Source organism: Oryctolagus cuniculus, chromosome 14 (assembly GCF_964237555.1).
Source record: "Oryctolagus cuniculus chromosome 14, mOryCun1.1, whole genome shotgun sequence".
Lineage (NCBI taxonomy): Eukaryota > Metazoa > Chordata > Mammalia > Lagomorpha > Leporidae > Oryctolagus > Oryctolagus cuniculus.
In genome coordinates this window covers 18,128,115-18,141,166 of record NC_091445.1, presented here as the reverse complement: position 1 = coordinate 18,141,166, position 13,052 = coordinate 18,128,115, and the positions used below count along the sequence as shown (strand labels likewise).

The 13,052-nt window shown below is 39.8% G+C and overlaps 1 protein-coding gene across 9 annotated transcripts in view; it reads left to right on the top strand.

Moving 5' to 3' along the window:
- The window catches only part of SKIC3 (SKI3 subunit of superkiller complex), a 91,801-nt gene that overhangs the window by 22,006 nt on the left and 56,743 nt on the right, over positions 1-13,052 (top strand). For all 9 annotated transcript variants that reach the window (XM_008261957.4, XM_008261953.4, XM_008261956.4 and 6 more), the window contains 6 exons: positions 5,900-6,040; positions 6,890-6,991; positions 8,015-8,154; positions 11,451-11,537; positions 11,630-11,733; positions 12,228-12,354. In XM_008261957.4, coding sequence (XP_008260179.2) covers positions 5,900-6,040; positions 6,890-6,991; positions 8,015-8,154; positions 11,451-11,537; positions 11,630-11,733; positions 12,228-12,354 — 701 coding nt within the window. The remainder of the gene's footprint in view (positions 1-5,899; positions 6,041-6,889; positions 6,992-8,014; positions 8,155-11,450; positions 11,538-11,629; positions 11,734-12,227; positions 12,355-13,052) is intronic.

Sequence of the window (13,052 nt, the reverse complement as noted above, 5' to 3'; positions counted from 1 at the left end):
GTAATCCATAAGCTGTACTTTGGAAATTTATATTCATTAAATAAAAGTTTAAAAAAAAAAAAAAAAAAAAAAAAAAAAAGAAAAACTTTAAATATGTAAGCAAATGGCATTATGCAAAAAACTTGACATCTGTGACTGAAACAGTAGTTCTGCGTGTGACTTGGGGTCTATATTTTTATATGGAAGTTAAAACATCAGGTCTTTTTTTTCAGATAAGTTATTATTCCCATATTGATTGTTTCATGTTCTAGTCTGTGTTTTTAAGAATTTATCTATGTGATTAAACTATTAAGTGAATACTTTTTTAATAATTTATTAAAATAGAGTTTAAAAAATCATGTTTTTGCATTTTTTTAATGTTTTCTGGGATTGAAAATTGTAAGTTTGGAGTTGGAGAAAATGGAGATGTAATATATTATCTTTTCTTTTTAAAAAACATGTTATTTCAGAATAGTTTAGATTTACAAAAGAAAGATTATGGGGTAGTAGTACAAGGAGTTCCCATTTCCCACTCACTCCATTTCTTGTATTAAATCTCATATTAGTATCTTTGTCACAGTTAATGAACAACACCTAGCTTCCCCTATTTTTTAAAATGCCAAACTTTTTATCTCTGTCATTCTTCCCAGTCTCCAGTAATCCACATTCCTTGTTCAGATTGAGGTGTCTTTATTTTCCCCTGTAAATTTTAGCTCCTACATGTAAGGGAAAACATATCTTTGTCTGTCTTTCTGTGGCTGATTTCACTCAACATTATGTCCTCTAGTTCCTTCCATTTTGCTGCAAATGACAGGGTTTTCTTTTCTTTTTATGGCTGAATAGCATTCCATTGTGTATAGAAACTCCACATTTTCTTTCTCTCTTCATCTGTTGATGGACTTCCTGGGTGATTCCATATTTTGGCTGTTGTGAACAGTACTGCTGTAAAATGGTGAGCAGTGTATCTCTTTGAAAAAATGAGTGCATATCTCTTTTTTTTTTTTTTAATTTGTTTTTGACAGGCAGAGTGGACAGTGAGAGAGAGAGACAGAGAGAAAGGTCTTCCTTTGCCGTTGGTTCACCCTCCAATGGCTGCCGCTGCAGCCGGCGCACCGCGCTGATCCGATGGCAGGAGCCAGGATCCAGGTGCTTTTCCTGGTCTCCCATGGAGTGCAGGGCCCAAGCACCTGGGCCATCCTCCACTGCACTCCCTGGCCATAGCAGAGAGCTGGCCTGGAAGAGGGGCAACCGGGACAGAATCCGGCGCCCCGACCGGGACTAGAACCCTGTGTGCCGGCACCGCAAGGTGGAGGATTAGCCTAGTGAGCCACGGCGCCGGCTCTGAAAAAATGAGTGCATATCTCTTATGTGTTTATACCCAGTAGTGGGATTGCGGCTCATGTGGCAGTTCTGTTTCTAGCTTTTTGAGAGATCCCCATAATGTTTTCCACAGTGGCTGTGCTACATTTTTATTTTCACGGACAGTGTATAAGAACTCCCCTTTGTTCACATCCTCACCAGTATTTGTTACTCTCTGTCTTCTTTATAATAGGCATTCTGAGAGGTGAGGTGGTTTTGATTTGTGTTTCCCTGATGGCTAGTGATATTGGGCATTTCTCCATATATTTGTTGGTGATTTATAGCTCTTTTCTTAAAAAAATATTTAATTATTTGGAAGAGTTACAGAAAGAGATGGGGACAGAGAGAGAGAGAGAAAAAGAGAGAGAGAGAGAGAGAATATCTTCCATCTGCCGGTCCACTCCACAAATGGCTGCATCAGGCAGGGCCTGAACAAGCTGAAGCTAGGAGCCAGGAACTCCATCCACATTTCCTAGGTGGGCCACAGGGGCCCAAGCACTCCGCCATATCCTGCTTCTTTCCCAGGCACATTAGCAGGGAGCTGATCAGAAGAGGAAGAGCTGGGACTCAAACTGGTGCTCACCTGGGATGCCAGCATTGCAGGTGGCAACTTAACCTGCTCTACCACAATGCTGGCTCTGTAGTTCTATTTGTTTTAGAGATTTATTTACTGACTTTTAAAGAGTTAGAGGGAGAGTCAGAGAAAGAGCTCTTCCGTCCTCTGGTTCACTCCCCAGATGGCTGCAATGGCCAGCACTGGGCCAGGCCAAAGCCAGGAGCCAGGAGCTTCATCCGGGTCTCCCACCGTGGGTTGCAGATCTCCAGACACTCGGACCATCTTCTGCTACTAGGCCAGTAGTGTGGAGCTGGATTGGAATTGGAACAGCCAGGGCACAAACCAGCATCCACATGGGATGCTGGCCTCAAAGGTGGTGACTTTACGTGCTGTGCCCCAATGCCAGCCCTCTGTAGTTCTCCTGAGAACTATTCAAGACCTTTGCTTATTTCTTAACTTGACTGATTGTTTATTATTAGAGTTGCTCATATATTATGGATATTAATCCTTTGTTGAGTAAGTTGCTTGCAAATACTTTCTCCCATTCTGTCAGTTGTCTCTTCACTCTTGTTTCATTTATGGGGCAGAAGCTTCTGAGTTTGATATAATCCCATTTGCTAGTTTTTCTTTTGTTCTCTATGCTTTTGTGCTTTGGGGACTTGAGAAGTTGTCACCTCCATCAGTGTCTTGAAGTCTTTCCCCTGTGTTTTCTTCTGGCAGTTTCATAGTTTCTGGTCTTACATTTAGATCTTTGATCCACTTTGAGTGGATTTTTGCATATGGTGAGAGGCAGGGATCTAATTTCATTCTTCTGTATATGTATGTTTTGCCAGCACCATTTGTTGAAAAGACTTTTTTTCCATGTGTACTCTTGGTGCCTTTGTCACAAATCAATTTTCTGTGTGTACGTGGATTAAATTCTGGGCTCCTTTCCATTCCACTGAGCTGTGTATCTGTATCTGTTTTTATGCCAGTATTATGCTGTTTTAATTACTGTAGCTTTGCAGTATGCTTTCAAATCAGGTATTGTGTTGTCTCTAACTTGATTTTTTTGGCTTAGTATTGCTTTGGCTATTCTGGGCCTTTTGTGACCATATGAATTTTAGGATTATTTTTTCTAAATTTGTAAATAGTGTCATTGATATTTGATAGGGTTTGTATTGAATCTGTAAGTTATTTTAGGTAATATAGACATTTTAATGATATAAATTATTCCGTTCCATGGGCAAGGGATTTCTTTTCATTTTTTTGTGTCCTTGTTGATTTCTTTCTTTGTTTTTTTTGTAGTTTTCATTGTGGAGATATTTCACTTCTTTGATTAAATTTATTCCTAAAGATTTGATTTCTTGATAGCTGCTATTAATGTGATTTCCTGTTTGATCTCTTAGATCGTGGTTGGTGTATAAAAATGCTGTTGTACTTTTATATTGATTTTGTATCCTGCTAGTTTACTGATTTTTTTTTATCAGTATAATAGCTTTTTGGTCAGGTGTTTAGAGAGTTTAATGTACAACATCATATCATCTATAAACATGGATATTTTGACTTTGTCCTTTTCAATTTCAGTGTCTTTCTTTCTTTCTTCTCCTTAGTTACTCTTGCTAATGCTTCCAACACAGTATTGAATAAGAGTGGTGATAGTGGGCATCGTTGTCTTGTTCAGGATCTGAGGGGAATGCTTTCAGGCTTTCCCTAGTCCCCTAGTCATGTGATTGGTACTGGTTGTTGGCTTGTCATATATAAGCTTTACAATTTTGAGATATGTTCCTCTGCACCTAACTTATTGGGGATTTTTAATCATGAAGGCATGATTATAAATCTTATAATCTTATATATAATCTTATAAATCTTATAAGTCTTATAAATGCTTTCTCCCCATCTGTTGAGATAATTATATGATCTTTGTACTTCATTCTGTTGGTGTGATTTCTGAACTTTTATTGTTTTTCAAATGTTAAGCCACACTTGCATGTTAGGGATGAATCCCCCTAGATTATGAGGTATGATCTTTCTGTTGGATTCAGTTTGCTAATGTTTTATTGAGAATTTTTGCATCTGTATTCATCAAGAATATGTCTGTAGTTTTTGTGTTGTCTTTTCTTTTTGGTTTTGATATCAGAGTGATGCTGGTGTTGTAAGAAGAGTTTGACAGAATTCCATCCTTTTTAGTATTTTGGAGTAGTTTGAAAAGTATGAGAGTTAGTTCCTCTTTAAATGTTTTGTAGAATTCAGTAGTAAAGCCATCAGGTCCTGGACTTTGCCTTGATGAGAGACTTAAGTACTGCTTCAATGTCATAACTTGTTATAGGTCTGTTTAGATTTTCTGTATCTTGCTGATTTAATCTTGGTAAGCTATTAGTATCCAGAAGCTTATCAATTTCTTTGAGGTTTTTCAGTTTGTTAGCATATGGTTGTTCATAGTAGTTTCTTATGGTCCTTTGTATATTCTGTGATGGTAGTTGTAATGTCTTTTTTTCATTTCTAATTTTATTTTATTTTTTTTTTTTAGTTTTCTCTCTTTTTCTTTGTTAGTTTGGTTAAAAGTTTGGTAGTTTATCTTCTCAAAACACCAGCTTTTCATTTTGATGATCTTAGTTTTGTTCCTTTTTTTTCCCTTTAGTTTCAATTTCATTTATTTCTGCTTGATTCTTATTATTTCTTACCTCTTACTAATTTTGGGGTTTGGTTTGTTCTTGTTTTTCTAAGTCCCTGAGATGTATTATTAGATTATTTGAGATCTTTGTGTGTAGGTTTTTTTTTTTAATATAAGCATTTATTGCTGCAAGTACTGCTTTTGCTGAGTCTCACAGGTTTTGTTATGTTGTTTTTTCGCTTTCGTGTGTTTCAAGAAAGTTTTTAAGGTTTTCCTGGAAAAGACTTGTTTGTTTTGATGGAATGTGGGATATCACTTGGGTTGTTGATTTGGATCTCGTTCTAGGTGAGTCCAGAAATGTGACTCCTGAGTGATTTCTTCAGTGGTAATTGGCTCAGCAGTGTGTGCAGTAGTTTGTGGAGGTAGTAACATGATGTGAAGTGGAGGTGAGCTTCCACAGGTGTGTGTCTTTAGGCCCCAGACAGAGGTAATGTGGTGCTGTGGGACACAGGCGGTCCCCTTGTCCTAACAGGCATGCACAAGTGATGCTGCGTACAGCACCAGAGGCAGTGCTGGAGTTTCTGAGTGCAGAGGGGCTGCCCCCAGTGCTCACAGGGCGTAGAAGGAGGAAGCTGGGTCTTGTACTCCGGCCTCCCCAGGACCCTGTGGTAAGAGCGGCAGACCCCACGGCTTCCTCAGTTCTGATCTGCTGGGCTTGTGGGACAGCCTGCTGACAGGGAACAGTAGGTTTGTTATTCTGAACTCTTGCTATGACTTCAGATTCTGTGTCTATGGCTAAAGTGATTTTTAATCCCAATTTTTATGTAGATGAAAGGGCATAATTTTCTTTTTGAAATGTTAATATTAATGTTAATAATAATTAATGTTAATAATTAATGTTAATATCAGCATTTGCTGATCTGTTTACATTTTTCAATTCCTGGAATCAAGATATGGTGAAAGAGCCGGCACCACGGCTCACTAGGCTAATCCTCCGCCTTACGGCGCCAGCACACCGGGTTCTAGTCCCGGTCGGGGTGCCGGATTCTGTCCCGTTGCCCCTCTTCCAGGCCAGCTCTCTGCTGTGGATCGGGAGTGCAGTGGAGGATGGCCCAAGTGCTTGGGCCCTGCACCCCATGGGAGACTAGGATAAGTACCTGGCTCCTGCCATCGGATCAGCGTGGTGCGCCGGCCGCAGCGCGCTGGCCGCGGCGGCCATTGGAGGGTGAACCAACGGCAAAAGGAAGACCTTTCTCTCTGACTCTCTCTCTCTCTCTCACTGTCCACTCTGCCTGTCAAAAAAAAAAAAAAAAAGTAAAGATATGGTGAAAGCTTCTGAGATTTAAGTATATAGGTTGTGGAACTTAGAAACCTGGTACATGTGTGCTAAATACGTTTTCATTTAATTTCAGGAAATCTTACTGATGAGGGACAGCAGTATTGTTGTAGACTATTAGAAATGGATTCAAAAAGTGGTCCAGGCCTTATTGGCTTAGGCATAAAAGCACTGCAAGACAAAAAGTATGAAGATGCTGTCAGGAACCTAACAGAAGGTATTGTACAGTGTGTAGCACACAACCCACAGTGTGATTGTTATTGGATCGCTGGACATTGATCTTTGATTCTTTCTTTAAGAAATGCATGTCTAAGATGGGATCGGTTATTGTGGAGTCAATTTAAATCTGAATTCCAATTCTTCCACTCACTGATTTCAAGACCTCAGAAAAGTTAATTAAACTTTTTGTGTCTCAGTGTTTTCTTTTTCAAAAAATGGGATGATTTTAGGAAGCCATGGGAAGGTTTTAATCTCATCAGTTACACAGTGTTTCTAAATGAACCTGCATTCAAGTTGAGATCTGAATGCCAAATGCAAGCCAGGGCGGGGCTGAAAGGGCTCGGGAGGAACACGGGAGGCTGAGATGAATCTGAAATAGCCTGAGGCAAGAGGAGAGCTTGTTCAGGAAACTGCTGGCAGTGCAGCCAGATTTAAGGATGAGGTATGGGTACAGGAAGGGGCGGGCAGCAAGCTTGGGGAAGACCTTAGGAAACTTGTTTGAGGCGCTTGCACAGTATCCTGAGGGCAATTAAGAGGTTTTTTTTTGGGGGGCGGGGGTAGTCCATCATCTGATAGTATTTTGAGAGATCATCTGGCTATAGTGTAGCAATGTGTTGGAGGGGATGCAAGCATTTGAGAGATAAAGATGGAGGAGGTCAGAATTGAAGTGGTTTGAGATGGAGAAGTATGTGGAGAGAGGGATTGCCACGTGGAAGCCGTGTGACTTGGTGACTGACTGACGTGAGAGATGCAGGAGGCGGGGGAGCCTGTGTTGGAGAGTAGATGGTGGCCCCGTTTGTCTGTAGTCACAGAAACCTTGACTTCTGTGCTTGTTTTATCCTTCCAGGGTTAAGGGAAAGTCCCCTCTGCACAACCGGATGGTATCATCTGGCAGAAACCCAAGTCAAAATGCATAGACCTAAGGAAGCTGTTCTTTCATGCAATGAAGGTATTCTTGACATCTTTGGGGTTTACACGTGAACATAGCCAGCCCTCTTTATTTTCATCTTAAAAAAGACAAAGAATAGTGGTTTCCAAACCTCAGATGCTGCATTTTATATTTTGTTTTCTTCTTTTATTTGAAAGGCAGAGTTATACAGAGAGAGGGAGAGACAGAAAGAGAGGGATCTTCCATCTGTTCATTTACTCCCCAGATGGCCACAGTGGCCGGGCTTTGCCTAGAACTCCATCAGGATCTCCCACATGGGTGGCAGAGCCCCAGGTACTTGGACTGTCTTCCGATGCTTTCCAGGCACATTAGCAGGGAGCTGTATCAGAAGTGGAGCAGCTGGGACTCAAACCAGTGCTCATAGAGGATGCCATTGTTGCAGGCGATAGCTTAAATCACTATGCCACAACACTGGCCCCTGTAGTTTGTATTTTACATTGCTGACTAATTTAAGTTTCACTGAGGAAGTTAAATAAATGCCAAATCTCTATGTATGTCCACTAGTATATTATTTTTAAACTGACAGTGAGTAGTAAAGGTTCCCCACGTTTGGAATTGTGGCACAGTTTAGGCTGGGGTGGAGGTGCTCTGCCTTTGTAACAGTGAAGTTTCTTGTGTGTCCAGGATCTTCATGTGTCTAAATTTCTCTGATGTAGAAAAAGGGAAGTATGAGTGTCTTGGAGCCTGGGTGAATGATGGGTGAGGTGTGGTGGTAGGAAATCATAAAAAGTGATTCCCTATACCTGGCCAACTCGTAGCCCAGCCTCCGTCATTGAGAAACAGTTTCCCGAGGTCCATTCCAATTCGGATTCATTTCTCCTCCAGTGTCTTTAATTTGCTGTTTGTTACAAAGGCTTTTACTAAAGGCTGACTTTTGTTTTGCAGCAGGTTTGCTTAGTCATTAAGTATTTATGTATAGTTTTTGGAAATGTATGCTTACTGTGTCTATAATTTATTATGTTTCATCCTTAAAAAAGTGAAGCGGTATGGTTATCTTCATTGAGACATCCTTCATTTTGTCAGCTTTGAAGAGCACAGAGAATGCTGGTGCCTCTCCGAGCAGCCTTCAACAGAAGAATCAGTGTCTTCGTTTGAAAGCAGAGGCTTTGGTTCAGGTTTCGGATAGCGACTCTTCAGAGGAGGCAGTCCGCACCCTGGAGCAGGTAGTCTTAGCGTCAGATGTCTCCTTCTGCCATTACGTTACCATTTACTTACATGTTGTGTGCAGGTGTGAATTTGCTGTGTCTGTGCCTTATTTTGTTTAATTTTGATTTATTTATCAAATACATATTATCAACTAAACAAATAAATACATATTGTATTTGAAAAACAGTCCAAGAGATAGAGTCAGAGTTCTCCCATCTGTTAGTCCACTCCTCAAATGCCCAGAGCAGCTGAGGCAGGGCCAGGCCAAATCCAGGAGCCCAGAACTCAACCCAGGTCTCCTCTGTGAGTGGCAGGGGCCCAGCTATGTGAAGCATCACCAGCTGCCTTATAGAGTGTGTATTAGCAGGACGTTGGAATTGGCCTGGCTTGAGCCAGGGCTCAAACCCCGGCGTTCCAGTGTGGGTTGTGGGTGTCCTAACTGGTGTCAGTTGCTACACGGAAAACCCACTGTGCACATCTGTGCTGTGATCAGTCATTTCCGCACTTGAGAGTTCTGAAGTTCTTCGCTTCTTGGTTAAGTACTGACAGTGCTTTTCATATGAGATGGTTTCTATCTTTGGTTCTCTTATTCTCCCTTCTTCGTTTAGCCCTTTTGCATTATTACTACTTGAATGTTAAAACTTTTTCCTCTAGGAAAATATTTATGGATGATTGACAAGGATAATTAAAGATACTAGTAGCCTCATAGTACAGTGTGTTGTTTCCTTGTTTCATTCAAAGAAAGATTGATTTTTAAGAAGGAAATTGATTTCCTTATGTTTTTGATTCAAGAAATTGGGGATTTTCCTAATGAAAAATATTAACTAGTAAATCACCAATTATAACAGCATTGTATCTGTCTTACTTGATTGTGTTGGTATAACAGATTACTTGATGCTAAGTAATATATAAAGAAAAGATGGGCCAGTGCCATGGCTCAATAGGCTAATCCTCCGCCTGCGGCACTGGCACACCGGGTTCTAGTCCCGGTCGGGGCGCCAGATTCTGTCCCGGTTGCCCCTCTTCCGGTCCAGCTCTCTGCTGTGGCCAGGGAGTGCAGTGGAGGATGGCCCAAGTGCTTGGGCCCTGCACCCCATGGGAGACCAGGAGAAGCACCTGGCTCTTGCCTTCGGATCAGCGTGGTGCGCCGGCCACGGCGGCCACTGGAGGGTGAACCAGTGGAAAGGAAGACCTTTCTCTCTGTCTCTCTCTCTCACTGTCCACTCTGCCTGTCAAAAAAAAAAAAAAAAAAAAAAAAAAAAGTTGATTTCACTCAGAATTCTGGTAACTGGGAAGTCCAGTCAGCAGTGGCATCTGGTGAGAGCCTTTGCCTGCATCATAGCATGGCACTTGAAATCACATGATGGGCACACACGAGAGAGAGAGAGAGAGGAAGGGAAAAAGAGAGAGAGCACTTACATGGTAAGAGAGAAAGCAAGAGTGTGAGCCAAGAGAACAGTTGAACTCACGTTATAACAACGCCTTCTCATGGGGGTTAGTTCGGTCCAGGAGACCTTACTCACTCCCCAGAGAAGGCGTCATCCCTTCTGCGGGTGGTACCCTGAGACCTACACACCTTCCACTAGCCTTTGTCTCTATTAAGATCCCTGTCTCTGTGAGCCTTTAGGACAGGGGTGGGGAACATTTTTCTGCCAAGGGCCATTTGGATATTTATAACATCATTTGTGGGCCATACAAAATTATCAATTTCAAAATTAGTCTCCTATAGATTTTATGAATTTTGAATCCCACCATTGGTTGCCCTGGCATGGCCAGACCAAATGATTTCACTGGCCTTATATGACCTGTGGGGCTGGCTATTCAAAGCATGCAGTACCTTTTTGCTTTTGGTCTAAAATTAAAATTATATCACTCAACGTTTTACAGCTTTTTAAGTTTTTTTTTTTAAGATCATTTTATATATTTCAGAGGGCTTTATATTTCATAATATTTCTTTAAAACAGTTGTGAGCATCCTTTAAGAATTATCTTGTTCTCTTATTTTCTGCTTACCCTCCTTCCAATGATATGTTTGTGAATGCTTTATAGGGCCCTTTCCAATCATTTCTTTTACAAAACTAAAACATAAAAAGTTTCTTAGAGAATTGGGAGAGTCCAGGGCTGAGGCAGAAAATGTATAGATGAGGCCGGGCAGCTTGTCTGGCTAGAAAGCAAGGAAGCTCAAGGCTGCTGGGATCTGAAGGGCTGGCTTACGAAGATTCTTAGCTGCTGTGGATTAAGGCACATCAGATGCCATGACACAGCTGGAAAGAAGCAAAGCTTTTGTCCCGCCTTGCTCATTTGAACTGCTCCTTAGCGTAACCTAAGAGATAACAAGAGGAGGGGGAGGTTCTTTGTGTTCAGGTGTTCCATCTTGAAGGGAAGAAGGAATGATAGAATTAGGAACTCACCCGTTTTGTGACCCATCAGTAATGAGTAGATCTGGACATTGAGGATCAGTGCTGCCACCATCACAGAGATACAACCAGACTCAACCAACTTCAAGTACGTAGTCGTCTTGTCGGGATGTCAAACCCAAATGAGATCAAGTTCTAGACCCAACTACTGTCATACAGAAAATGCGGGTGATTGTGGGACACCCTGAAAATATATTCAGCACATCCAGACCATGAGAAACTGACAAATGGCCCAAATCTTTCTGCTACAATTACCTTGTTAGGGAGAGGAGAGGGGAAAAAAATAAGAGCTAGGAGGGAACTCTGTAGTTTAAAAATGGAGATTGAAAGATCAGCCACTTGAAATGCAAGTACCTTATTAGGATTTTTATTTAAGCAGATAAATACTTCAAATATTTTATGAGGCAATTGGAAAACCTGATGATATTGAGGATATATACTGTTGGGTTTGTTTACGTGTGACAGTGGTAATGTGGTTTTGTCATTTAACAATGAACTTACCTTGTAGATACAGACACTAAGGTTATCTATGAATAATGAAAAGGTGAGAAGTTACAGCATGTAGGATTTATTTCTAAGCAATCTGAGTAGGAAGGTGGTAAGGTGGTTAGAGATATACCTGAAAAAAGATTGCCTTTTATTTTCTTATTCTATACCTGGATGGTGGGTGCATGTGGGTCTATTATGCTAGTCTGGGTTTCTTTTTCTTTTTAATATACTTAAATTTTCCCCCAGTATTGAGGTTGTGAAGAGTGAAAGTGTGAATAGTGATAGCAGTTGGATCTCTGTGTCTTTATTCCTTTAGGACCCTGCTCTCCTATGACCATTCTGTAAAAAAAGTTAATTTTGTGATACATTGAAGAAGACTTTGAGCAATTCTTTATGATTGTTTTCTAGGTTTCTGATGCAAATAATATTCCAGGCCTTCTGGTTCTCAAAAGCTTGGCCTATCTGAACAAAGGCTCAGTAGATGAAGCTACAAAGGTTGGTGTGTTTTGTTTCATTCAAATTGAGTATTTTCTAAAAATTAAGTCACTTCCACATGGATATGAAATTAATGGATGTCTGTTTTGTAGATTATGGAAGACCTCCTCTCCTCTTATCCTGACCTTGCTGAAGTTCATGCCCTTGAGGCTTTAATTCATTTTACCAAAAAGGACTACCTACAAGCCGAAAAATGGTAAAAATATATATGGATCCAGACATATCTTACTTTTTTGTAGTTCTCAAAATGAGTGGACGTGATGAAGACTTGATTTTGTACAAATTTGATTTTTGTAGATGTTAGTAGTTTTGGAAAATCTATTTAGTACGTGGCTATAAAATGCTTTGATAGATTTTGAATCAAAATAAGTGATCATAATGTTCAGTAAGCAAATGTAGTGTTTAGTTTATGCTCTGAACACTTTGTACATAGTAGTGCTAAGAAGCTGTCGTGGTTTTTTAAGCACTGCTTCAAAAACAAATCTGTTTTTTTTCTTACTATAATCTAAATCCTAAAGTAGTGGTTTGTTTCTAGTTTGGTATCCTTGACAGTGAAACTGTTCCAATGTGGAGTCTCTTATAATTTTCATACATTTTCTGTACATTTATATGTATACATATGCCAAGAAAAACGTATGTGTGCTACATTAGTTTAAAAAGAGATCCCCTTTCCTCCCCTTGGTGACTTAGTTTTCAGCGAGCGCTGGAGAAGGATGCTGACGTGGCCGCATACCATTACCAGCTGGGGTTAACGTATTGGTTCATGAGTGAAGAGACAAGAAAAGATAAAACAAAGGCTCTCACCCACTTTCTGAAGGTGAAACAACAGCTCGTCTTCAATTCTCAGTTGAATGGATTTGTTATAAAATCATAAGTCATACTCATTTAGGTTAAGTACTTGAAATGACTCTTTACTGAACTGTTTTTGTACTTCATCTCACATACAAGATTTTATGAGAAAATTTTGAGGTTTTCAAGGAGAAAATTAAACTATAAAAGTTACTTTTTAAGAAGAAGGTACTATAGAAAATGAGACATTTATCTCTAGAAAACAATATTTTTAAAAGTAATTTCTACTATATTTTTATTGGCACATGAATTTAGATGTTTAATTTCTTGTTCTTTTAGTTGTTAACATCTGTCTTACGTTCTTATCCTAACTCATAGGAGTAGATTAATTTAATAATTGTTCTAATAATATTTCCCGCACAAAAGAAATAATGTTTTTGCACTACTGTTTATTTTCTGTCTACAGTGAGGGCCAGCTTTCATGTCTGTTTTATATCAGAAGTGGTTTTGGCAAATTTTTATATATTTATGTATATTTATATATTTCAAAAATGGTCCATTTTCTTCTTTTGTCTATGTACTGTATCTTGTGTGGGTTTTTTCTTTTTTTCCATCTTTTTAAAATTTTTCTTAAACAGATACTACTATCACCAAGTGAGAGGTTCATGACAATTATCATAACATGGGGAATAGAAGGGTATAAATTGTCATTTACATGATATGAGT